General features: G+C 41.0%; 1 protein-coding gene across 1 annotated transcript; it reads left to right on the top strand.

Annotated features, from left to right (window-relative positions):
• Positions 1 to 554: 554 nt before the first annotated feature.
• LOC309372193 (vitellogenin-2-like) lies at positions 555 to 27,042 on the top strand (the record flags this gene model as incomplete). Its single annotated transcript, XM_081915490.1, has 37 exons — positions 555 to 594; positions 720 to 740; positions 2,419 to 2,439; positions 3,088 to 3,108; positions 3,914 to 4,062; positions 5,365 to 5,616; positions 6,955 to 7,116; positions 7,208 to 7,362; positions 8,331 to 8,469; positions 8,587 to 8,741; positions 8,987 to 9,164; positions 9,325 to 9,450; positions 9,994 to 10,197; positions 10,525 to 10,742; positions 11,112 to 11,197; positions 11,650 to 11,774; positions 11,929 to 12,030; positions 12,386 to 12,499; positions 12,585 to 12,771; positions 13,415 to 13,484; positions 13,591 to 13,779; positions 14,433 to 14,553; positions 15,261 to 15,426; positions 15,519 to 15,610; positions 15,979 to 16,713; positions 17,344 to 17,394; positions 18,781 to 18,864; positions 19,947 to 20,123; positions 20,220 to 20,362; positions 21,508 to 21,646; positions 22,272 to 22,383; positions 23,076 to 23,262; positions 24,002 to 24,093; positions 24,445 to 24,539; positions 25,086 to 25,236; positions 25,830 to 25,991; positions 26,778 to 27,042. 37 exons carry the CDS (start codon positions 555 to 557, stop codon positions 26,888 to 26,890), a joined length of 5,334 nt encoding a protein of 1,777 aa, XP_081771616.1. The 3' UTR covers positions 26,891 to 27,042.
• Between the last annotated feature and the right edge of the window lie 900 nt (positions 27,043 to 27,942).

Genomic DNA, 27,942 nt, shown 5'->3' with positions numbered 1-27,942 from the left:
ACCCCTGAGCCATCTGAAGGTTGCCCTTTATAGGGAAATTTTTAATTTTTAATGTTTTATTCTGCTTTTATATATGGTGGAAGCCGCCCAGTCAGATGGGAGGGGTATAATAATAATAAATAATAATAATAATAATAATAATAATAATAATAATAATAATAATAATAATAGGATGTCCCTATTTTCATCAGAGAAATGTTGGAAAGTATGGCATTCTGCTCTCACAGTGGTTAACCAGATGTTTGACTATACAATGGTAGGTGCAAGGTTCAAAATAACTTATCCGTATTTGTCAGTAGGTAAACCATTGCATCATATGTTAGGTTAGAATGACCAGGTCAAAGTGATGCCTAAGATGACTGCTGGACATGAGGAAATCTACACCCCCAAAATTATTATTTTTTAAAAAAATCAGCGATTGCCAAAAGAAAAGTTTGCTGAGAGAGATAAACATCTGCACGCTCAGCAAAATCTTGATCAGTATGGATCACGTGATGCTGCTGATCTCCCTATAAAAAGCCCACTGTGGCTGAGGGCTATCATTCGCCTTCACCATGAGGGGAATAGTCCTAGCCCTCCTGTTCGCCCTTGTGGGTAAGTCAGCAATTGCTTTTACTATTATCCTTTTGCAGAACTCTGTAGAGTTTAGCAAAAAAGGAAGAAGGTTATTTTCTGCTGTCAGTACTCACATTGTGACTTATTCACTTTCTCTCTTCTAGCGTGCCAGAAGATTCCATACAGTAAGTTCATCAGTATTCTAACCTTATTTTAAAATCACCATAGTACCTTTGTTGAAGTTGCATTTATGATAGTCAACCACTAAGGTTAGAGTGGGGAGAGATTAGTTGAGTTTGTGTAGCGTAGTGTCTGAACTGCAAAATCTTGAAGTTCCTTGTTTAAGTATTGTTAAGTGACCCAAAATGCTTAAATCTTTCTGAGCCTCAGCCCTGAAATATGGGGAACAATAATTATGACCTACCTTGCAGGCTTGTTGTAAGAATTACAAAATTAAATTATGAGAAGAGCTTGAAAATTATAGAGGGCTGTCTAAATTCTAAGCTTTATTAATTCATTCATTAATGATTTTTAAATGCACTTACATCTCACCCAAAGCTCAATATGAGTACGTTTTAAAGATACTGAAGGAAGTATGAAGTAATTTATGAATTAATAAGCAGAAGCAACAACTCACTGTTCAAAGGAAATTTCGTTTCCTATTGCAGTGTTATACTAAAGCCCAAAGAGGCTCACAAATACATAAATCACAGCTCTGCTAATTAAAACTTCTCTCCTTATTAATCAAGTGAAGTTTTAGTGTGATCATCACTGAGTAATTAATCCGATTGTTGCATGCAGTTCTAGTGGCAATACATTTATGAAACACAATGGGTGTAAATGAACCTTTGTGGATATAGATTTGAGCAGCAAAAAGCTTTTCCAGTAATGAATGCATTTTCCAGCATACACTTTAGCTAAGCCGCTCTAATAGCAAACTCAGATGGTAGGTGCCAAAAGAAATGGAGCTGAAACAGGGCAATGCTCAGGGAAAGCATTGTGTGTGAGAGTGTTATCAGCATGCTCAGGAAAACCCAGAGGTATTTTAAAGTGTTTTAAAGTGTGTGTGTGTGTGTGTGGGGAAGAAATCTCCAAACTGCATGCTCAGATGCCAGAGAATATTGAGTGTCAGTTGGAAAATAAAATAAACCTGGAAAACCAGGAGAGAGGGGATATGGTCTGCAGCAACCTGAAAAAGTGCATAGCTGGCTGGCTGGAATCCTGAACAGGAGTTCTGATAATGAACTGCATACATGATAAATAGATAGATAGATGATAGATAGATAGATAGATAGATAGATAGATAGATAGATAGATAGATGATAGATAGATTAGATAGATAGATGATAGATGATAGATAGATAGATAGATAGATAGATAGATAGATAGATAGATAGATAGATAGATGATAGATAAAAATGTTGTACTTTACTGAAACTGAATGCTGGAAGATTCAAGACAGAGTAGAAGAAATTATTCACACAGCACATACAGTAGTTAACCTCTGGAACTCACTCCCACCGGAGGTGCCAATCGCCACCAGTCTTGATGGCTTTAAAACAGGATTAAAAACTTTCATGGAAGAGAGGGTTATTGGCAACTGCTAGCCATAATGGCTATGCTCTGCCTCCACGATTTGCAGTTGTATGCTTCTGAATACCAGTTGCTAGAAATCACAGGAGGGGAGAGTGCTGCTCTTGTGCTTGGGTCTTGCTTGCAAGTTTCCCTCAGGCATTTGGTTTGCTACTGTGAGAACAGGATGCTGGAGTAAATGGGACAATGACCTAACCCAGCAGACTCTTCTTGTGCTTGTATGTTTGTGCAGTTATGCTCACATTAACCTATCTGATTTCTTTCCCTCAGAGGGCCAGACGCAAGAACCTGGTAAGTCTGAGAGGAATTTAAACTAACTGAAAATCTCCAGTTTAATTCCCACCCCCACCCCCCCAAACTCGGGTGTGTCTCCATCTGGAATATAGGGACAATTGTGCAGGCCAGCCTTAGACAGTTGTTGTAAAGATGGCAGCAAGATCATTATGTGAACACTATAGAGTGCCCCGCACTATTGATTCACAATACGAAATGTTTTTAATTCATGAATTTCTTTAACTGATAATCAGTTACTGCAGCCAGTGTGGTGACAGAATAGGAACCAAAATGGGGCAACAGAGAAACAAGAGGGTGGGATTAAGTGTGTTTGGTGAACCCCTGAGGTTTCCAGAAATACAAATTCTTTAAAACAAACAAACAAACAAAAACACATGCCTTAAAGGAGCCCCATCAGGATTGGAATAGCTATGGAATGTTGGCTGCCATTTGAGGTGGTGGTGGGGAAACTAGAGAGCGAATGGAATGGAGTGAGGCAAAGAAGGGCATGGCTGGCTGACGAGATTCTTAGACAGGAACCCTCCTATTAGAACATGAGGATACACCAAAACATTTTGTTTCTGGACCCACTTGTATATTTCACAGTGAAATGGTTATGGTCTACTGTTATACACAATTTGTAACCTATCCAATTTCTTTCCCCAGGGACTGAGACTGTCGAAATCAGTAAGTCTATCTATAACATGTCATAACACTGATTAACATGACTTTTAGGGCAGTTGGCTACCCGAGGGGGGAATTAGTTGAGCTGGTATATTGCCAACAGTTTCAGTCCTATAGGTGGGGAAACTGTGGCCCTACAGATCTTCTTAGACCACAGGCTCATTATCTTGCCCATTGACGTGTATTGAAGCCCAGCATCACCCCTGCTATTATACACACCTACCAATGGAAGTAAGCTCCATTGCACTCAAGAGAATTTACATATTTCTGAGTAGATAGCCATAGGATTGCACTGTGCAGCTGAGCTACAAATTTGAAAATTCCCAGTGTATATCCTTAGGCGCACCACCCTATTTGCTCCTCAGCCATGAATCAATCTGCAATATGAGGATAATAATACTGACCAAATCAGTATTACAAAATAAACGACCTAAAGCGCTTTGAACGCTCAAGTCCTATCTAAACGTTGAACATCTTAGATTAATCATTTAATGACATTTAAATGCATCCACATCTCACCCAAAGCTCAGGATTGGAGACATTTTCAAGATGCTGAAGGAAGTATAAAGCAACAGTAGTAAGCGAAAGCAGCACTCATGCTTAAACGAAACATTTTCTTGCCTGTTTCCTATTGCAGGGCAAAATTTTAAATTGTAGCCCTGAGAGCGAAACATCACCCTGCAATTAATCCATTAAAGTGTTAAACTAATCACAACATAGATTAAGCTGATTAAATCTTGACACCCTACTGGGTGTGCATATATGGAATACAGCAGGTGTAAATAGTTTTCTCTCTTATTTTTTCTAGAGCCACGCTTTGAACATGGGAAACGCTACCACTACAAGTATGTCGCCGACGTTGTCACCACAGTGCAAGGATACGAGATGGGAAGATCTGTTGTGAGACTGACTGGAGGGCTAGATATCTATGGAGGCGATCAGGAGAATATGCTCAAGGTAAGCGTCATCATTATGCAGTCCCTTTAAATAGCCATCAGACTGCAGAGCATCCCCTCTAGAATTCCTGATGCATTGCAAGCAAGGAGGTGCCATCTAGCTTTCACTGTAAACTCCAGTGCTCTCCACCCATCATGCAATCCTAAAATCAAATGTGTATCCAAAATATAATCGGTGGGAGGGGAGAGGGTAGGTGACGTTCTTTATGAACCTTAAAGTAAATGTATGCTGAGCTTTAAATTAACCTTAAGTTAAAGATTAAACATGAAAAAGTGAAGCAGCTATTTACCAACAGCAACATTTTAAATTTTTTTCAAACTTGGATTTCCTCAAATTTCTATTGTGGTGGCCCAGAGAAAGGAGCGATCAGAGGAATGAGGAGAGGTGAAATGAAGAGGTGAAACTAGACCAGCCCTAGTATTGGGCAGAAGAGAGAGAGAGGCAGCTGTTTTGGGGAGTCATGAAAGGGCAGCAAATCATATTGACTAAATGTTCACATGGGACTAAAATCACCCATGGATTGCAAAGGTGAAAGCTAAGTTGGCTTTCATTTCACTCTTTGACAACACAACTTTTTTAAAAAAATAGTTTTCACAGAATATTGTTTCTGGGGCTATAGTTCATAAAAGAGTTCCTATGCACATGTTTGCTTTATCTCTACTACATTATATAACTAATAACTGGGGAGCCAGTTTAGTTACAAGGAAAGAAGGGGGAATTAAGTTAGCTCTTTATTTAGATTACTACACCAACATGGTGCAGTAGCTCAAGTGTTAGACTAGGAGTTAGGTGACTGTGTGATGCTCACGGGGTGAACTCAGATCAGCCACAGTCCCTTAGCCTAATCTACCTCACAGGGTAGTTGTGAGGAGAACAACTGTGTAGACCACCTTGAGCTCCTCTGAGCAAAAGTGGGATAGAAATGTAATAATAGTAAGAACAATATGTTTATTGCTTGAATATATTGAAGATATTATATGCAAAAGTATATAGTTCTAATGCAAAAAAGGAAAGATAGTATAATCATTTTTAGGGCATCCTGTTTGTATTTAAAACACGTTATTTGGTATAACATGAAAGGGCACGATGCAGCCGAAACTAATAATTGTTGCCCTGCAATCTGCACACACTTCAGTAGAGCTTACTTCTGGGTAGACGTGTATTAGATGGCACTGTTTATCTCTCCCGCTGAAGTCAGTTGGATTTACAGGTGCTTCGCTTCAGTTGGATTGAGACACTGTTCTTCGTTTCAGAAACAAAATGAAAAGCAATTTGTTTACTCTCTCTCATCTTTGTCCTCAGATCGTATCTCTGAAAGTTGAAGATGCTGTCGGAATCTTTCCGGGAGAGCCTCCATTTGCAGCACCCCCCAGGCAACCTGAATCACTTATTGCCTGCACCAAATATTCTTTCCTGTTTGGCTACGTCAATGGCAAGGTTCAGAACATCCGTGTGCCAAGAGACCCACCTCTGCCTTGTGTGAATCTTGTCAGAGGCTTCCTGAACGGATTTTCCATGTCAATTAAAAACCAGAAAGAGTATGAGCTACAAGAGGTTTGTTTTCTCCATGTACATTTAATATGCATTTGGACTCGTCTTTTTGAGCAGCTTTAGTTTACCTCAGTACTGAACTATCTCACTTTTTTTTACTTTCCCCACTGTTTTCTTTTCCCCGGAATGCAGTTTTCTGCTTTTCTGTCTGGCCCTACCATTTGGCAGAGTGAGGCAGCTGCCTCAGGCAACAGTTGCTGCGGGTGGGGAGCAGTAGCAAGGCCTCGGAGGGTGGAGCTGTGTGGATCACACGGCCTGCCCTCTGCCCCTTAAGTTAGCCTGCAGGCCTCAGGTGGACACTCGTCCTCTTGTCACCAGTGCTGAAACAAGCCAACCTGATCAGCACCTATATGTTGTAGGAGGAGGGAGGCAACATTTTGTTCACCTCAGGAAGCAAAATGTGTGATGCCACCCCTTTCCCATCTCACTCCAAGCCACCAAATTTCCCATTTCCACCTAGATAATTAGAAATGCTATTCAGTTAGATACTTTCTCATTGAGTAATTGAATTTGCAATTGAGGTTCCCTGGACAGTGCTATTTTTCTAGAAAAAGAGATGCCAGAACTCATCACAAACACCTCCCTTGTTCTCTTGTAATGGCACTGGTGCCTACCTGAGAGGTGCTGGAACTGAGTTTCAGCAAGTTCCCAGGGATTTCAGGTGGTAGGGTTTGACTCCCACAGTTTGGGTTTCCCTCACCATGAAATCCACAGGCCTATGTCAGTGTTTGGGGCTTACTCAAATAACAGCAAGGCCTACTTCTATCTGGCTGTCTAAAATATCAATAAATAAATAACATGTGGTGTTTAAAAACAGAATAAATGAGATAAGTCATGCAGTTAGGTAATCTTATTCTCTGGAGACTTAATAGTCTAACCAGGGCGGGGGTCTATTTAGACGGTAAAGTGTATTAAAGTGTATTAATTCACTTATTTCATAATGTGGTAAGCCAGCCTTCCTGATCATTCCATTGTGTGGGGCCCTGGATCTTTGCCCTCAAGTCCAGCCCCTTAAGAAGCCACTAAATGAATGCTGTCATGGATGTGCATCCTGCCATTCATGGCTCATTATCTGTCATGGATGCTTTAGCTGAGATTCCTGTATTGCAGGAATTTGGACCAAAGGACCCTTGTGGTCCCTTTAAACTCTACAATTCTATGATTCTATGAAACACTCAGCTGCGGAAATTGTACATGCCTAACATTAGTTCCAGTGTCCTGGGACACACTCCACAAATTCCTTTGCATGCCTCCTTCCTCTCATTTAAAAAATAAAAACAATAAAACCCCCTGGAGTTTATCATGTGCCATTCTACAGAGTGACTAAATCTATCCTTGCAGGATGGAATTGGAGGTGAGTGCCACACAAGATACGTCTTCCGAGATGACAGGAGGAGCAGCACAGTCCTCATTTCTAAGACCAAAGACTCAAACAACTGCAGGAACAAAATGGAGCGCAGCATTGGAACGTTCTTCATCCACCGTAACCCCAACTGCCTGCTGGTAAGAATGTTGGAACGTGATTTGCTTACAAGCGAGGGTAACGTCCGCCTGAAAGCCAAGCTAACTAGAGGCGCTTCCTTCTGTTCTATAGCAAAACAGAATGATTCAAGGGACTGAAGCTTTCACCTTCAAACTGAAATATAATCCCTCTGGAGCTGACGCTCAGATCATGCAAGTCGATGCCGAACAAGTCTACCAGCTTTCTCCATTCAGTGGAGCTGAGGGTGCCGGAGTTATGAAAGCTACGTAAGTAGCCACAGCTTAAATGATAACTTTTTAAAGAGTCTGCAAGTGAGCCATGGTTCCAGCTAGGCTATGCAAGAGTCGGTCTTAGTAGCAACTGGGTTGCTACTAAAAGCATTTGCAGCATTGCAAAATAAAAATAAAATAAAGAAAATCCTCCCAAATAATCGCTGCTGTTATCTGTCTGTAGGTAAAGGCTGTGCATGTCCACTTAACTGCTTTACACCAATGAAATATTAGTTTTAAAGTCCTGGGCCTGGAGACAATAAACCTAATGAGTCCTAACAGCATAAGCCCTGTGTAAGGACTTCCACCTAGGCAATGGGTTCCCCCCTACCTCTGTTCCTCACCCCATGCCCTTCTCATGCCTTCCTGTATCAGGAGAATCCCCAGAACACTGAGCAGGAGAGGAGAGGGAGAGATAATTCCAACTGAAATGAGGAAGCTGGTGAAACATTTAACATAGCATGACGCGTTTCCTGCCATTCATTTGGAGGAAAGAGACAAATTAAGGCTGTTGAGTATATGGCAAACTACAAATGGCAAAGGGAAAAACAAAAAAAGGTTTGGGGTGCGAAATCAAATGCTTGCCGTTACATGGGGACAGGTGTCATTTGTGTGGTCTACGTTCTCTTGATTTCAGTATCCCCACAGACTTTAATACATCAGACTTCCATTCAGGAGTAAATGAGGCATTGCACAGAGTGTAAATTAGCAACAGAAGTTTGTTGTATGAGCACATGGAATGGAAGTCAGGCCTGCAAGCAGAAACAATCCAATCAAATATTTCCCCGTCATCCACTAGAGATACAATTCTGACTCAGTCTTGGCTACATTTCCATCAGCTTCCCCATATCTCCCAGTTGTCCTCCTCCTAATTTTCCCTGGGCCGATCTAGAAACTGCCCGGATGAGCAAGAGCACAAATCACTTACCCCTGAATGGTACCTGTGGTTTTCTCTTCCCTTCCAGGCTAAGGCTCACACTGACTGAGGTGACAAATGAACATGCCCAACTGCCGCAGGTTCAGCTTCGGAATGTAAACATTCATTACGAGTTCCCAGAGGTTCTTCCCCAAATGCTTGTCAGAACTGGAGACGTTAAGCAACAGGTAGGGAATGTGTTGGCGTATGGAATAGTTCTATGGTTCATAAAGCCGATAAGAGAGCAGTGTGCTTTTCTCCATCACAGTGAATATATTCTAGTTACTGTTTCCTTCTTGTTACAGATTGAAGAGCTATTGGTTGAGCTTGACCGTTTCCCACAAGACATCCGTGGAGACAATGCCCAAAAGTACTTACAGCTTAGCCAGCTGCTCCGTTATTTGAATCTGGAAAATTTGCACCTTCTCTACAATAAGTTTTCGAACAAACCTAACGCCAGGTACGTTGGCTGACTAGCACATAAGACACAGCAGCATCATAGGTTGCAAACACACTAGCACCAAAACATAGGTTTCCCCCATCGCCTATCCTGAATCATTCATGCTCATCATCAGCATGCTTCTTTCAATCTAGATTGATTCTAGATCCTGTTGTCCACAAGGGTGGATGGACTCTGAACCAGTCCGTGTTTGCTCCGTAGTGAAGAATGAAATTTTCAGAATGTTCTTTTTCTGCTCACTGCAGGAATGCCTTCCTGATTGGAGTCGCCTCTGTTGGCACTATAGAATCACTGACATTCCTCAAAGAAAAAGTTGTCAAAGATGAACTGCACGATTTGGAATTGTACTGGACAATTTCCCTAGCCTTACACTCTGTCAAGCCTAACGTAGATAAAGCTGAAGAAATTGCTGACGTGCTAATCGTAAGTACATGTAAAATTATAATTGAGTGTATCAGAATGAAAAATGTGTTACATAGGAAATCACATTAGTTATAAAATCTACAGGAGAAAAAATTATCACAAAGTAACAAGAAGCTTCCTTCAAATTCTGGTTCATTGGAAATCTTTCTTTCACCCACAGAAAATGCTCCCCAAAATAAAGAATACCGGATCAGTTTGGCTTGTGAAGATTTTCTACCTGGGATATGGTACCACCGTCTACAAACAATGTGTTCATTCTCGCTCCTGCTCCAGCAAATTGCTTGAGGTATATGGTCCTTGTTCCAAGTTATTTCCCCCCCCCCCCAATCAAAAGAAGAATGCCTTTCCCAGAGAGAAGGGAGAATTACACACCTTAAACTATTAATTTTGAAATCCCACCATAGCCAAAACGTACCTGCTCCGCACAGGGACTTGTTTAGCTTCCCACACAATGATGTATAGTTTTCCTTGAGTGAATTTTGCCCTGTGCCTTTCAAGAAGGCCAGTTGTGTGCTTGTGAAACATTTGGGATCTTGGGTTAGCTTGTCAACAAATAGTTCTTGCCTTTTTTTTTTTAGTTTTCTTTGTGTGAATGGACTGTTGGGCCCCTAAAGTCTTTTCAGTGCCATCAGTGCCACGTTCCTATACTTTTGCAATCAGCACTTAACATATTCTGAAACCATAGAGACACTTATAGGCGGTTCCAGTAATCTATGGTCCTTCTCAATCTCACTCTTCATCTTTTCCTCATTGAGCGAGGATAGTGACATGTACAACATTTATGGAGTTCTGAATGGAATTTAAAAGTGTTCATCTCATTTGTCTGCAGCCTCTGCATGACTTCCTAACTGATGCAACCAGGGAACACAATGAAAACAAAATTATTCTGGCTCTGAAAGCCATCGGCAATGCAGCTCAGCCAGCCAGCCTGAAGCTAGTGAAAACCGTGATTGATTCCAACAGATATGCAGAATACATTCAAGCAGCTGCTGTTCAGACTATGGCGCGAATTGGCAAACAGGAACCTACAAAGGTAAGAAGAGCAAAGGAAAGTCACCTCGATATATTGATTGCAAAGTATTTGGCATTATGAAGCGACTGAGATTTACCGCTGTCAATGGACTGCAAACTTACAGTCACATCTGATAAAGATCTTTTTAAAACAGCAGCAGCAGCAGCAACAACCCCTTTCTCAAAGCTATTTAAAACTCTCCCATACATTGTTTTCCTGTCTGTGAGTTGATCCCCAAGGCAGATCCATTTAAATTTGAGATTTTGATTCATCCCTCCAATGCACTCAACTGCTGCCAGGTAAATATTATTAGTTGATCCCCCACATGGTGTGTTTCTCTTTCTGTAGGTCCAAGGCATTCTCCTCCAGATCTTTGCAGACCCTTCATATAATGTGACCATCCGAATGATGGCTTGCATTGGCCTCTTCGAAACCAACCCTGCCATCCCAACAGTGACAGCTATTGCCAATGTATTGCTCAAAGAGAACAATTTGCAATTGGTCAATTTTGCCTACTCTCACATGAAAGCTTGGTCAAATGTCAGGATCCCACTGTACTACAGCCTGTAAGTCGATCTACAGTCAGATCACCTTTCATGCAATAAATCTGTTGCTGTTATTCATTAGAGTTAGTTCTGGTCCTACTGCTAAACTGGTAACATTTCAGTGGGACTCAAGTTAGTAAGATTTATTGCAGCAGGTTTGCTCTAAGCATAACTAAATCTGGATCCAATTCACTGTAATTTGGGAAGTGCTTTCATTTTTATATGTGTTTTCATAGTATTTTAATCATCAAATTCTCATTGAAGACCACCTTGGGATTTGTTGCGCAAAGGGCAGAACATGAATGCATTAAGTAGACAAACAAAAAAGCAAACATGCATGTAGAGACTTTTGCTGTTACTTGCTGCTAATTTCAAACCTGTTTTATTTAGGTCTTCTGCATGCAGTATGGCTCTTAAACTTCTGAACCCCAGACCCCTCCATCAGAGCAAAGTTTTATTTGTCAGTGGCTTCAGCAGTAAGTAGCAGACAATGGTTCATTTCCCGGCTTTTATCCAAACGAGCCACCATCTTTTGGATATCACAACCCGCACCTTAGCACTTTGGAACAGAAAGCATCTATTCCAAAGGGCTCAATGATTTTAAAGACCCTTTAACACACTATGTTGGACATGGGCGTAGCAGGGGGTGGCAGGTTCCTCCCCCCCCCCCAAAAAAATCAAGCAAATAAATAAAAATACTTAACTAAAAGTAGAAATAAACCAAATATTTGAAACTGAAATTTCAAATATTCTGTTGTGTTGGCAGCAGTAACATCCTGTTGAATTTCACAAATAAAAAAACTATGGATGGTTGCAAGCTTCTGCCAGGGAAAATCTTTCCAAGCATTAGTAGCCAAGGGATCCCATTTTGATTCATAAGGATTAATAATACAGCAATGGCCCATTGTTGTTGCTTTTTCCACCGCAGGCAAACACAGAGCGGGATTCCTCATGAAATGGTTTATGATTGAAAGCCCCCAAACAATGCTCCCTTCGACTATAATCTGGAAAACAGAAGTAAACTTTGCAGGTTCAACTATTCGGCCTCTAGAGGTTTGTGTTACATTTTATTCAGTTCATTTCTAGGGGTTGGGAGGTGGGGACGCTTGAGAGGTTTGTTTTCTATCTTACCATGTTGCTACATAGGTGCTGAACGTTAGCAAACTGCTCTCAAAACTTTTCCTCTGTTTTTTGTTTTTTTTTAAAGGTTAGAGTGAGAACTCAGGGCCTCAAGGAACTCTTCTGGAGGAACACACACCAATTCGATAAATACCCTGCATATCAGAAGATAAGGGACACTGAAGCAAAAGTATGCATATTTCCAGATTCTCAGTGTATTCGCCATAGGGGAATGATGGAGGAGGTCCTTGTCAGGGTGGTTACACTAGTGAACCACTCGATTTGGTGCCACATTTCTCCACTTCGAATGGAGATCCACAGCGTGGCAAAAGCTGCAGTGAATAACCTGATAACCCATTCCCAGCTAAATAAATGGAGCTGTTTCTGAGGGCATTGTGAAATCAAGGAAAGCTGTGAGCATTTGCAATGGGAGTGTACTGAGGGCTGCAGAATTAAATAGCAAAACCATTTCTGTTGCTCTTTATTTCCTTAAATTTACTTGAATAAACTCAGTATTGAATAACCCTCATGGGCTTGATTTTCAGCTGCCGGGATTCAAGGAGTTCCCTCGTGAGATTCCTGTGATATCTGCCTCTGTCAAAATGTTTGACCAAGAATTGATCTTTATGACCACTGAAGAAATGCAGGCATTTATGAAGGTATGGAAGTTTGTGTCCCCCACCCTCAACATATTTATCAGCTTTGTCTCCTTGTCTTTTAACCTATTGTATCTTTGCCCTATAGAACATGCAGCAGCAAAGACAAGATCAGCTGCCCATGCTGCATAAGGTTATCGAAAGCCTTAAAAACATCAACCAACATATTATGAAAGCTGTGATGCTAGATGTTCAGTATGTGGTTCCAACAGTTATTGGTCTGCCATTCCAAGCAAGAGCCAATAGCATCATCATGGCACATGGTTTATTAAAGGGTAAGCTTGGAGATAATCAAATTTCACAATGGTTTGTTGGAAATCACATACGTTGGAGAAAATCACAGAGCATGACTGATCTGAGACCCAGGTTTTAGGGAGCAGGCTTAATTACTTTGCTTCCCCCAGAAAATAATCGGAAGTGTCATTTCAGAAGTGTTCTGGGAATTGTGCCTCTGTGAGGGGCAAATTGCAGTTACTGTGATCCTCTGGGGGAAACCATGGCTGTTGAACTGGTATAAACGTGCTTTAAATCTAAGGTGTGTGGATGTGATCTACTGCATTTCACACTAGCCTAATTTCAATGAAGTTACTTCCTATTTACTAAGGTGTAATGAGAGCACAACAAAGGTCTGTCTTTTGCTGCATTGAAGCATCATCTGCCATGCTCATGACAACTTAGTTAATAGCACCAGAGTACACTAACATCCCTGCCTGAGTTGTAAGCAGAAGGCACTCTGTTTTTCTCCACAATGTTTCATCAGTTGATGGCCTATTTCTTTGATATACCAAATCATTAGCAAATATCTTTAAGAGCCCTATATTTACTAATGTAAATGGTTCACTAGTAAATGGTTAAGAGAAACTTCACAGATGTTTGTCTTTGTTTTGAGCATTTTTTGTCTTCCTTTTATCTCTCTAGCAAGGACAGAGTTATCTCATGGTGATCTCAGAGAAGCCAATATCCACCTTCAAGTTGACAGCAAACTTGCGTAAGTAAATGAACATTGTTAGATTGGAAAAATAAGGAAACGAGAGAAACGAAATGGACAGATTATTCCAGCCTACTAAAATGTTCTCATTCTCACTGCCTTTTAGCCTCCAGGGCTATGGAATGATTTTCTGGGGAGTGAACACATACGACATGCAACATGGTTTGGAAATGAGAGCCCAGATCCGTACACAAGGCGTACTCAACATGAATGCCACAGTGGACATCAGAAACAAGAACTTCAAATTTGACATTGCCCCACCCCGTGATGATCAGTTTGAGTTGGCAATGGCAAGGTAGAGTGGCTATTTTATCATTTTTCCACATAAGTAAGGATACATACAACTTGACCATAGGAGATTTTTAGGTAAGAGCCAGCAGTGGCGTAGCATGGGTTGTCAGCACCCGGGGCAAGGCATGTAATTTGTGCCCCCTAACCCGTGGATTTGTGCCTCATAACCTGTGGATTTGTGCCCCCTAACCCTAACCCCATATGTTGCGCCTGGTGCGGCCGGCCCCCCCTGCACCCCCCACGCTACGCCACTGAGAGCCAGACGCAAAATCAAGGCTTATATCATTCTCTGTTATTGGCTTCCCCAAAATCCTGTTTTGCGATATAATTCTCCATTTTGAGGGAGGATTAGTATGAATATATGAAGTTGCCCTAAATTGGGTCAGGCCATAAGCTTAACTTGCCCAGTGTCATTTCCTATGACTAGCAATTCAAGGTTTCAGACAGAAATGTGCCCCAGTCGTGCAGCCCAAACCATCTTTTAACAATGTCAAGAATCCAAAATTGAGCCCCGGCATCCTGTATCTTCAGAGTCAGCCTCTTACTTCTCAGCTAGTCTCTCTCCTCTTGCTGTGTTCCTAGCACAAATGAGTTCTTTTTTGATATGCACGGCTTCATATTTGCATGTTGAAAAGTTTTCATTGCATATCCACACAGCCATGAGGCACATACTGTTGCAAGATACATACATTCTGAGAAGAAGGCTTCAGTACTTCCAGAAAGACCTGAAATCGATATTTTGGATGGAGATTTCGACTCAGAAAAAGGCAACATTAAGGTAAATTGTGTGTGTGTGTGTGTGCATGCAGATGTGTTCTGCGGTAAATGCCATTATACCCTGTCCTTGTATTTAGCTGATCTGAACCACAGATATGTCGTCTTTTTCTTCTTCTATAACTCTCCTTTTATTTAGTTAGCATTGTTTAGAAATCTGGGGGAAATTGTCCTTGTGTATTTAGCAAAATTAGATTCTTTCTTGAAAGTGCTTGGACACTGTGGATATTCACAGGTAAAAGTCAAATGATGGTGGCTCCATGCTAAGTTTACAACTAATACAGACATGCCTTTTGCAAAAGTTAATGTGCCATGGTAAAGATGTAAATTATTAGCTAAAGGCTAAAGGTGTCACCTGAGCAGAGAAATCTTAAGTCATCGTATGACTTTTAACTCATTAATTAATCAATTTAATTATGGATCAAAGCCATAGTTCTGAGAAGAAGAAATGCTTTTCTTTCCCATAACTTATATCCACAGGTGATATTTTATAAAAGGTACTACGCACACTCATGAGATGGGCTTATAGGAATAATAATAATAGTAATATAATAATAATCAAATGTTTCCAGAGCCCTCCTAGAACACCCCCCCCCCCAGATTCCACAGGGTTGGGTTTTTTAAAATTATTATTGTATGGTGCCCATTTCTGGTTTTGGAGTATGTGCTGGGATATATTTCTAAATACTGACAAGCCTCTGTTCAATTCAGCAATCAAGTGATTCCTACAAATATAAGCCCACTTGCATATGGGTGCCTTGGTGTATGACTCAGTTGTGTTTGAAGACCATCAAGAAAACAAAAGACATGCCCAAAGTGACTTCTTGGTTGCACTACCTGTGTGAAGAACATCAAGTGGAGCTTCTCTATGTACCAGGTATTATCATATGACCAAGACATTCTGTTTGTAAGCACCCACAAGGTTGCCTTCCGCTTCTAACATTTATGCACGCTTTCTAATCTATACAGCTGTTCCTCTGGAGAAGATTCAAGGCGAGTTCCAACTAGGCTCTGGAGCACTGAGGACGAAAAGGGATGTGAGAGCTTCTGAAGCAGCAAAGGTACGTAAACGACACTTGATCTTAAGGTGTCACTTCTACTGTCCAAACTAAATATTTCTGTGGAACAATCTATAGAGGGGGGCTATATTGGGACTGCGCCATTTTAAAGGGTCGAAGCCGTCCACATAAGAATCATGGGGTAGGAGGTGCTGGAGATGAAATGTATTTCTGAACAAATGAGCACCTCTGTTTTGCCCACCTCCTCTTCTCTGCAGCGACTAACATAGCTATGCATGTGTTATAACAAATACAGCCAGTTGAACAGCAATTATTATTTGCCCCTTGTTAAGGAAAGCAAGTGAATGATGTCATGATGTATATATATTTAACCGAGGTGTTGCTTTGCTTTCCTCTGAATCATGCTGCAGCGTGGAGACAAAACGCAGAAGGATGCAAGGGATGCCAAAGGCCACGATGATGAGCATTACAGAAAATCGGATCGTTTCCCATCTCCACCACCCGGTTCTACTAAAAAATGGCCCAGCAAAAAGAGCAGCAGTAGCAGCAGCAGCAGCAGCAGTGACAGCAGCAGTGACAGCAGCAGCAGCAGTGATAGCAGCAGCAGTGGCAGCAGCAGCAGTGACAGCAGCGACACCAGCAGCAGCGACAGCAGCAGCAGCAGCAGCGATAGCAGCAACAGTGACATCAAAGATAAACATCCCCGTAAAACCAAGTATTCTCCACAGAGAAAGTCCAGAGACAGTTCTTCCAGCAGCAGCAGCAGCAGCAGCAGTGGCAGCAGTGACAGCAGCAGCAGCGACAGCAGCAGCAGTGACAGCAGTGACAGTAGCAGCAGCAGTAGCAGCAGCAGTGACAGCAGTGACAGCAGTGACAGCAGCAGCAGCAGCAGTGACAGCAGTGACAGCAGCAGCAGTGACAGCAGTGACAGCAGCAGTGACAGCAGCAGCAGCAGCAGCAGTGACAGCAGTGACAGCAGTGACAGCAGCAGCAGTGACAGCAGTGACAGCAGTGACAGCAGCAGTAGCAGCAGCAGCAGTGACAGCAGTGACAGCAGCAGCGACAGCAGTGACAGCAGCAGCGACAGCAGCGACAGCAGTAGCAGCAGCAGCAGCAGTGAAAGCTCTGACATTTCCCGGGAAAAGGTAACTATTTTGTCACTGCTCTCAGTCGAATGCATGAGTGTGGTTGGAATACAGCCGTAGCCACCACATTTGAAAGGAAAGAGAAAGCAAGCAGCACTGCTTCATGGACGCCAGCATGTCTGGCTAGGGCAGGCAGCAACTGGCACGCCAGACCAAGCAGCCACTGTTCTTACTCTGAGGCCGAGCCACATGGGAGAGGTCTCATATAGACTGTTCCCAAGTCACCCCCAAATCCGCCAAAGTCTCCTGAGATGTCACAAAGATTGAAAGGAGACTTTGGTGAAGCTTAATGATGCTTGAGGTGACTTTTCTGTGGTGGCAACAGGGGTGAAGGTGCCGACAGGCTCTGCCTCAGGTGACAAAACAAGCAGGGCTGGCTGTTTCTAGCTAATATGCCAACAGAAAAGGCTTGGATTTTGCTAATTATGTTAATGAATATTCACTTTCTCTGACAATATTTCCAAGAGGTTGATCCTCAGAAGCCCCCACTGTTGAATTTTTAAAAACCAACATTGTTCATGGGGTTAAATCTGTCATGTTATTTTTTTTAAGTTTTGTTATTCTGTTTTGGTGCCATTGAAAAAAGCAATCCCTTTTCTTGAAAACTCTTAAACTTTTTTCTTTTCTCAGGGAAGGCATTCCAAACTTCTTCAATATTCTTTCCTGTCAGTGAAACAGCAGGTAAGATTTTTGTTTTTTTGTTCGTTTTTATTTATGGGGTGACATAGAAGGCAGATTGCACACACAGAAAGAAAGGGGTGTCAGAAGTGCACCACTAGAGCGTTTGTACTAGCAGCAATACAGTTTTTTTAAAAAAAAATTGTTGCAAAAAGTTGGGTGCCATCCCCACTTTCTGCTGAGTGGCAGCAAGATTATTGTCCAGGCACTCACCCAGGGTCTGCTTTCCTGTGGAGAACTGAGACACGGCGGAGACTGTTGTAGCTTTAAGAAATGTGGTTTATTCACCTATTTACATCTCCTGTCTGCATGGAGGGAGTACAGAACTTAAAGCATCGTCGTTTCAAGAGGGGCTTTGTCCCCCACAGCAGTGCAGCCCTGGAGTCCAAAGCATCTCTCCCTGCCAGCCTTCAGCCAGCCTGCCCAACAGGGATGCCATGTCTTTTCTCTGCCTTTTATTTCCCGGCATAACTTGCTCAAGACTCTCTTTTCCTGTCACCTCAAACTCATACCTCATCACCATGGCAACCCAAGCACAGGCTCTCAGATGGGCCATCAACCCCCCTTGTCATGTTAATGCCTCTATCCCAGGTGAGGCCCTGGCTTGGAAATAAATATTAGTCTGTAGTTTTCCGCTGACCTCAAATCTTCCCTTTAATACTCCAAATAATCAAAACCACAATTTCTAGGGTTTTTTTTGGGGGGGTTCCCCCAATTCATAACACCACCTTTCTACTCCCATTGCACCATTTCTACCAAATTGTCCACGCCATTTTCTTGCAAAAGCCAGATGACGAAATTCTCAACCTGCTGGATTGCTGATTTCTCAGTATTGCTAAGACTAGTATTTTTAAATCACACTGCAGTTGCAATCCTGCCCTTTCCCGTGTGAGGTGATAGTGTAATCTTCTGGGTGAAGGAGTGCTTGGTGACTTTTTCAGCATTAATGATACTCATCCCCCACCCTCCCACTCCCACCATCTTTGTTAAAATGCATAGGGTGGTATATTCCGAAACAATTTCGTGATGGAGACCAGGAGATAACAATTATATACTTTCACAGCGTTTAACACCCACAAGGAAACTGTAGAGGCTGGTCCATTGTGGTGAATGGAGCCCTGCCACACTGCCTCACTTGCATCCAGCACAGGAGGAGGCCCTGACTGCCAGCTTTATCCTTCTTAGTTGCAATGTCACCCTTTTAGAACACAGCAGGGAGCATGGGGGTGGGACTAGAATGAGTTCGCTCTGCATGTCCGTCTCCACCTATCGTTAGCCTCTCCACCTTTCCCTCTGCCAGTTGCCGCAGCAAAGAAAACTGCCTTCATCACTGTTTAATCTGGGACTAACTTTAAATCTTGACGATGCTTTTTCTTTTCATTTTTTTAGAGAAGACAACAGCAAAGTAGCTCCTCCTCCAGCTCCAGCAGCTCCTCTAGCTCCAGCAATGAAGAATACACAAAAGGCTCTTCGGTCAGTATCCCTTTGGAAAATGGCAAGGCTGAAGGAAATTTACAAGCTGGGCATAGTTGGAATAAATTGGAAAATATATTAATCGCTTATAGCTTATTTGGGTTTTTATATACTTAATTATCTTTTGATGTATTCATTGCCTTTTCACTCAGTAGGGACATCAAAGTAGTTCTTGATAAAATATGTCTTAGATTAAAATTAAAATACAAAAAAACCCCGAGTAATAAATTAGTATCTAGACTGAGTAGGCTAGAGCAGAACAGAAATCTGTTATGATGAGGCTACCTCAATGAGCCATTTCTGAAAGGGCCAAAGAAATAACTTAATCATCCTTCTAAAGGTTTCAGAAGAGACTCAATTGACTCCCCCCAACATTTTATTTATTCGATTATATACCATCATTCATCGAAAGATGGCACGGCAGTGTACAACATTAAGAACACATTTTACAGGGCACGATAATAAAAACTCAATAAACAGTATAATCATAAAATAATCATAATAACACCCCCCCCCGCCCCAGCTTTAACAACCCATATATTATTTAATGGCCAAAGGCCTGGGTAAAGAGGAAAGCCTAAGGGCATGTAATAATGGTGCCAGGCGAGCCTCTCAGAGGAGAGTATTCCACAAATGGGGAGCCACTACAGAGAAGGCCCTCCCAGACCTTACGTGGAGGAGGTACACATAGAAGGGCCTCAGATGATGAATGCAGAGTCTGGGACAGTTTATATGGGGAGAGGCAGCCCTTGAGGTATTGTGGTCCTGAGGTGTTTGAGGCTTTATAGGTCAGAACCAGCATTTTGAATTGGGTCCAGAATTGCTAATTGGCAGCCAGTGCAGTTGGGCCACAATCGGTGTAATAAACCATCTTGTCTCAGTGAGCAACCTGGCCACTGAATCCAGCACCAGCTGAAGTTTCTTAACCGTCTTCAGAGGCAACCCTGCGTTTGCAGTAATCCGATCTAGAGGTTTTGGAGCCACTGGCATCTGTCTAGTAGATGATACTAATAGGTCTGAGTAATTTCTTTGACTAGGCCAACAATCTAAATAATTTTGTTTTCCTTCTTTTTTGGTCCCAGGAAAAAGTAGCATCCTTTGCTGTCAAATGCCTCACTCGCAATAAGAGACAATACGGAATCGTCGGCGACGTTTACCACGGCTCCTCCATGCTGAAAGTGACTATAAGAAACATCACACGGCCAAGCAAGCCAGTTGTCTGCTTCGAAAGCATAATGGTCACCCCTCACAAACTCAGGGTGAGTCTCTTCAAAGCGTGTCGACCCCTCACAGAGCATTCAATCCAAATGCTAATGCTGCTTTTTAACAAAATTGTGCTGTACTCTGCTACTTAGACCACTCTAGAAGCAGGCTGGGATTGCAAAGACTACCAGGTCGCTGCAGAAGTCGAGACGGGTTGGTTTGCTAAAAGGCCAGCAGTTCAGTTCAAGGCTAAACACAAAAGGCTTCCTGCAGTAGTGACGAACTTTGTGGAACAGTGAGTAGTTGTGCATCTTCAAATGATTCACTTATGACATCCCTGCTAAGTGTATTGCAGCCAAGCATATGGGTGTGTTTACTGTGGCCAAAAAGGAGATGTCCGGTTTTAATCTAAATCCCATCTCAGACATGTTGCTGGAAGCTGCCCAAAGTGGCTGGGAAAACCCAGCCAGATGAATGGGGTATAAATATTATTATACTTTTTTATTTTTGAAGGCCTGGGACATAGAAAGTAGGGTGTGAATACCTGCTGAAGAGGAACAGCCTTCAAAAAGCTGTTAGCTTTTCTTCACAAACTGACACTTTTGGGGCAGAAGCCAAATCAGGGCTATGGACAATTGCTACTTATCATCCCTTTATGTCTTTCTGGCAATAAAAAATGGGAGACATTTAGCCCTAGCAAGCCTCCTAGTTGCTGTTGATATGAAGACATTCCCTGGAAAGCTCAACCAAGTAGTTGCCATAGTTTCCATCTCAGGACAGGCAGCTATCTCTGAGTACATTGGCAAAGGACAAACAAAGAGAAGGGGTGACAAAGATTCAGTCCCTCACCTCTTTGGCCTGCCTTACACTTATTTCGTTTAGTGTGGTGTGCAGCATTCTGGGATAATATCATCCTTGCCCATCAAGTCAGTCACAATCCAGAGTCTACATTTCTGGAAGATTTCTGTGGGAAAGTCCTCCCCGCCCACCGTTTGAACAACAAAAACACAATCCTCAGCACCAAATGTAAATCAGGCTTGTAATTTCAGGATCCCTTGCTGCCTAAATCTTCTTTAAATTTATCAACATGCCCTGAAGCCTGAATTTGCTTTGTGGTGGGTCATCTATGATGGTTTTATGTTAGTCCTGAAGGCTATTTGAATGAGACTGCTATAGTTGTTGTTGTTGTTTTAGCTTCTTTTCATGTCTAAGACAGTCTTATATGGCCAAGATTCATCACCTCTCAGTTTTTTATTCTTAAATAACACCTAAATTTTATGTCCACTACATTCTTATTTCTGCTTATTTTGCCCGGCCATTATTACTGTTAATTATTTCTTCATATATGTACCCCCATGCATAGTATTACTGCTAATCACACCTTTTATGTTACTACAGCCAATTAAGACAGATTTTCTTTTCTTTTCTTTTTTAAAAAAGAATAACTACAGTGATTCCTGGAGCTGCTTACATGATGGGCTACTCATACAAAGTTCAAAGAAATCCCTCTCAACAGGTTACACTGGTTATAGCTCTAACTGATCCTAGAAGCTACGCCGTGATCATGAGGACACCCACTGTGAGTTGCAGATGACATTATTTGAGATGTGACAGGTGTGAAAGTATTATTTCGAATGAAATTCAGGGGTGTACATGTCCACCATTTTTATGACCCTTTGTTTTTCGATCTGGGACCATAATTAAGAGGGATAGCTGGCGGCATTTATAATGTGTCACCAGAGGTGAAATTCTTGACCATTTTAAGATGACCTCTGGTTGTTGTTCCCAGAATTGATTTTACAGTCATGTGTAAAGAGGAAGCCTTGTATACTAGTCTTCCTGTGTGCACTTAGTACATATCCATTTGTCCCCAAAGTGTACATTTAAAGTTGTTCAGCTATTAACTTCTGAGATACAATGCAATACAAGTTATTGGGCCAGTATGATCTTAGTTGACCAATCATACAAAGAGGAAGGAATACTTGAGGATGAAGTGAGAAATCAATCATGTATAAGGATGTTGCTGAACTGTGTGCGAACAACGTAAGGGTTTGACATGTGAACTGCCCTGAGATTTACGGATGAGAGGCGGTATATAATTTAATAAATATTAATAATAAAATAACACATCCTTGTGCCTGTTTGAAGAACAAAGAGAAAGACAACACAGCCAATTTCTAATTTGTTTTCCTATTCCTTTCCAGGTGACCATCTATGCTGAAGACTGCATGATTCCATTTTCACTGCCCATCGGCGACTCCAGCCAACCTTCAAAACTCTGGGATGTTCCTTCAGTGATACTTGCTAGTCAGAATGGTCAGTAGCTAAACCATTCCCATAGCATCAAAATAATAATAATTTTTTTTAGCGAATCAGTTTCTTTGAATGCCTCTAAGTATTTTTCTTTACAATTATCTCAGATTATTGTGAATGCAGAAAAGAAACAGTGAAAGCTGCAAGATCCAGTTTTCTCAGTATTTATTTCTTAGCTGGGGTAAAATGTACCAAGACTTCTTGCATATTCACCATAGTTCCATAATTTTAAATCCTATTTCAGAGGCCTTTTACTTAAAACCCAGTCCACTGCCAGCTAATTCAAATCTATCACTTAACAAGATTTGTCCTGGGTGATGTTCAAACGATTAAAAACCAAAATCTTTCTGTTAAAATTATATACAAAATGTAGGGTTTCAGGGCAGAAATCAGCAACATTTATGGGAAAATCCGGACGTATGGCCACCCATGTTGGCAGTGTTGTTTTTGCTGATTTTCCTGAAAAAACATCAATTTTCTTTTGTGATTTTGCCAAAAAAGCTGAACAACTTTGGCCAAAAAAAGCTCTGAATTTTTGAAATATGGCAACCCTAACAAAATGCCCACGCTATTCTCCAAGCTCATTATCTCCTTGGCCAATATGTTGGTTATTGATTGCTTCCATGATGTACATAATATTTAAAAAATGTTTTTCCCTCTCTCTCTCTTACTCATATTTATTTCTCTGTTATCAGGTGTCTGCAAAATCGATGGTCAAAAGATCACAACCTTCACTGGACAAAACTTTGACAAAAGATTGCCTCCAGATTGTTTCATGACTTTGTTACAAGACTGTACCTGTGAGAAGAAGTTTATGGTGCTGATGAAATATGAATCTAATAATGCAAACAACATCCTACTCAAGATAACCATCGCTGGCAGGTAAGTACTCTTAACCACAGTATCTTTGCACTAATCCAATCCAGTCACAGGGTGAAAGGAAAAGTTTTAGCTTCCAAAAGAAAAAAGTGCATGTTTAACGGTTTGTTGTAAAATATTTTAACCCTACTCTTCTTCCAAAAGAAGAAGTGTAGGGGTTGGGTGGGCCTTCAAAGGGAGAGCATTTTACAAGACTGATATCATTACCAATCCCACTCCTTATGTGCTTCAGCTGGTGACGGAATCCAAAGCTGAATCTCACATGTTTACTTGAAGGTGCCAAGTGGCTAATTTGGGCAGTATTAACACTTCTGGAATATATGCAGTCTGTTCAAGCCTTTTATCTATTGCTCCCTTGGTTCTCTATGTTTTCCTCTTAACACTGTAAACAAACAATTCTCTAGCTTCCCAAATAAGCTTACTTGCTTTTCAAGAATTAAAACAATGACAAATCACAGGACAGGACAGGGAGTGATATTCTAACTAAGAATCAGTAGCTAGCAGAATGCAACTTTAGTTTTAAATGAATCTGATGAGCTTAGAATTGGGTTTGGATGAAATTAATATCTGGAAAGAAAAAACATGAAAGGATGCACAGTAGCGGATTCAATTATTTTGTCCCTTTAATAATAGTACTTAGATAAGAGAAAAACATAATATAAACTATTTTATTGGAAGTAATTGAAACTCATTGAGAGAGAATTCATTAATTGCTTCTCTGCCCCCCCCTTTTTTTAACAAGTGAAATTACCCTCAAGAATCGCAATGGAAAGAACATAGTAGAAATTGATGGTTCTGTAATACCAATGGCACGTCTCCCAGTCAGACATGAAGGTATGTAATTGTATTTTTAGAAGTTAAGTCATCTGTTGTCTCAAGGTGGCAGGCAAAGAAAGAAATAAAACACCAGTATAACACCAGTATGAAATAAATACTGGATGAGAGTTTATTGTTCCTGCAATTCAGGGCTAGGATGTTGTATTTACACAGATCAACATGCACAAAAAACAGAATAATAATGTATACTCTCTCACTTTAAACTATACTGAAATAAATAACGGAGGCATTGATGAACAGGAATTTTCAGTTGAACAGGATCAGTAGCTTAATCCAAAGAATATTTTATTTTATATGTTTACCCAATTCTCAATGGATTCATCAGTTTGTCTTTTCTTTAACTTACAGAGTTTACCATTAAATCAGACCGCAAAGATAACGAAATTGTACTTTCTTCATTGTTTGGTATTCACGAGCTGATCTACAATGGACGTAATGTTCAGGTATTTTCCTTCTGCAGCTAATGCTTTCAAGGTTTTAAAACGATTTGCAAACAGCAAAACAAAACCTGTGCTTGCCTATCAGATCTTCAAAGTATATTGCCCTCTTCAGCTAATAATGATAATGCTCACAGTCTCAGACTCTTCGAATCAATAAAACATAACTGGGATGTTCCCAGTGCCTTTCTGATAAGCAGTGGCTGGAAGAACAGATGTGTGAAGTTATAATCATCAACGCCAGTTTTAAGTCTCTCCAGTCTCCAAGATAACTTTAAACTTTAAAGTGAATTATTTCCCTCTAGCTACTGAATGTGTCACTAATGCAGTTATGGAATTAACACAGAGAGGGTAGAGAAATCCCCATTAGGACCCTGTGTGGTGCTGGACTGAGGCACATAGCTGTAAAGATCTAGTAGACTTTGAATTTGAAACATGCTCCTCTTTGCTGTGTATTATATTTTCACTGCTTGCTTTGGCAGGATGAGCCAAATTCTTATTGTCAACTCAATTCCAACTACTTCCCCCCTCTTTTTTCCTCTCTTCATAAAGGTAACTGTTACTCCCACTATCGGATATACCTGTGGTCTTTGTGAAGTATATGGCGGAAATGCAGAAAAATTACGAACACCAAGTGGCTACTCAGCTAAAGATCTAGAGAGCTTTGCTCAGTCCTGGCTGGTCCCCGATGAATGTGGTGGAGGTAGGTAGAGTCTGATAGTTTGTTTTAATTATGACTAAGGTAGCTAGGTCTGGGTTTGAAGGGATCATGCAGAATTTAGCCCTTCCTCCATCAGTAAGCTTTGGTGGACTTAACCTGGCTGCAGCAGTGGAGGGCAGCAACAGGCAGTTGGGTCTAGCTGCCATTTTAATTTCCCATAATGCCCCAGAGCAATGCCAGATCAGAGATGGAAAATTTAAACGCGGCTAAAACCAGCTGCACATCATTGCTCAAAGCACTAGGATAACAACAGCAGCAGCAATAAATGAGGTAGGCAACTGTGGTGGGGAGTCCACAGGTGCCCAAGGTTGCCAGTCAGATAGTCATGGAAAATGAATAGAAACTTTCAACCATTGAATTAAATTGCTCGAATCCATATACCTGCTAAGTGACAAGCATCAAGATGGTGACTCTATAAACGTTGCTTTTCTTGTTGGGTTATGAAGCCCAGTTCATTGTTTTGTTGGACTTTATCACTGTTAAATATGGAATTATGCTGTAGAACCTCTGGCTTTTTTTAGTTTTTGTTTTTTTTAAATCAGCGTCTTAAAAGGTTTGTACTTTATCTGTTGCAGCCTGCAAACTGAAACACTCAACTAGGAGACTCGAGAAACCAATCCGGATTGGAGAAGAAGATATGCAATGTATTTCTACTCTGCCCGTGTTGAGCTGTAAGGAGAAGTGCAGACCCACCACAACAACTCAGGTGTCTTCTAGCTTCCACTGTCTCTCAGCTGGTAAGTCCATGTAATGTCTACTGGTTTGGACTACACACTAAAATTACACTAGTCATGCTTTAATTTTGCAGAATGACATTTTGCTACCTTTCTGGATGTCCCCAGGGTTTAAAACATCTTTCCTTTAGGGGGATCAAAGAAGGAAGCAGCAAGGAGCCTGATTTTATTGGAGTTCAGAGTGCTATAACAGCAAGCCTAGGCTCATGGTTTTTTGCTTCTGTGAAAGATTAGGCTCTTGCTTGTATCGTGTTTAAAGCACCTGAAACTCTCTGGCATCAGTAAGCACTGTAAATAAACTTGCTTTTTATCCTTTCACGGATTGCCAGATTGGTGTATAACATATGCTTTTATATTAATAACTGGTTAAACATGGGCTTGCGTTAATAAAAGTTTATTCACTATGGTCATAATAATGAAAATTGCTCTAGAGTGCATCAACAGCATCTCTAAGGAAGTTTACTCAGATATAAGTCCAACGGAGAATGTCTAGCATTGTAGCCTGTACTGGAAACATGATTTGAAATGAATTTGCCCCATATGAAGCACATCAGTGAGTGAAACTATACATGGGGGATGCAGGGGGACAATACTGCTCTCTTCCCTCCCAAGGGTTCAATGGCAGTGCCTTTTGAAAATAGCAATTCTAGAGCGAAGGTTTTTTCTTTTGAAAGTTGTAGCTGGGAGCTCCAGCTAACCCTTCAGGTGTAGGCATAAGAAGCACCATTCATTTTGCAAAAGTTTAATCCTTTTCATGTTTTTTTACTTATTTCCTTTTGTTTCTTCTAGGGGCAACCTTGCCAACTGATCTGGTTACCCTCGCTTCAAAATCAGAAGACCTGGTTTCCTCTGTTGAAGCCCACGTAACATGCAGTTGTGCTGAAGAACAATGTGAAGCTTAACTTTCCTACTGAACAGATTAGAAGCCCGTAATACCGTTTACTGTGGGAGGCCAGTATGTTAATTCTAGGCAGCCACACAGAAGTTAATTGAAAAAGCACTGCTGAGCCATCTGAAGTCGAGTCATAACCCTGCAGAAGCAAAGGCAATTATGAATGAAATGGATGAGTTTCTAATAAACACTTGCATTCAGAAAAATAAAGTGGTGGTTTCTTCCTTTCATTAGTTATGCAAAAAGTTGACATGATATGTTTGTATGCATGAATGAATGATTGGAAATTTGGGTACTGTGACTATGTTTTAATTTTTTAATCGTAAAGAGGCAGGAGGAAATATTCTTTTCCAATTAATTTTTATTGAATTTCAATTAAAAAACCACACCAAATTAACATCAAGTTTAATATCAAACTGAATACATAATTTAAAAGTTGACTTCCCACCCTTCTTTCATGGTAGGAAAAGTGTTAAATGCATCAAAATAAAAGGAACAATTTCTGTCCCATCAGGAAGCATGGAGAGGACTATACTTTCTTTTTTATAAACATTATATGCAACCAAGACTGAAAAATTATCTTATCAGAATTCCTGGGAGTTAGTTTGCTGGAAGTAAGATTAGCACCCAAAACTGTCTGTGCCATAATTATCTGTGGGCCTGTAAGCATGTGTAATGATGCAATTACACATTTTGTATATTTATTCACATAAAAATATAAATCAATGCCAACCCTGCCAACCTCACCCTAGAAGCATTCTTATGTTTTTAAGACCACACAATGAACAGTAAAAGACATTCTTCTAATTCCACCAAAATTAAAGCAAAGCATTGACATGCTACCCCAAACCAGCTAAAAAGAAAAAAGAAAAAAAAAGAAAAAAAGACTTCTGCTGAGTTCAGTAATATTTACTCATCCCTTTTGGGTGTGCAAAACCTCTTAAATATGAAAAATCAGGTGATACTACTGCAATGATTAAACCAAGCCTCATCACTTGGCACCACATTTACAAAGCACAGGTGTGAGCTTCAAAGCATCTCTAGATGCTAAATGCTGCAATC

The sequence above is a fragment of the Podarcis melisellensis genome (genome assembly GCF_964234715.1).
Source record: "Podarcis melisellensis genome assembly, chromosome: 6".
In the NCBI taxonomy this organism is placed as follows: domain Eukaryota; kingdom Metazoa; phylum Chordata; class Lepidosauria; order Squamata; family Lacertidae; genus Podarcis; species Podarcis melisellensis.
This window is presented reverse-complemented; position numbering and strand designations above follow the sequence as displayed.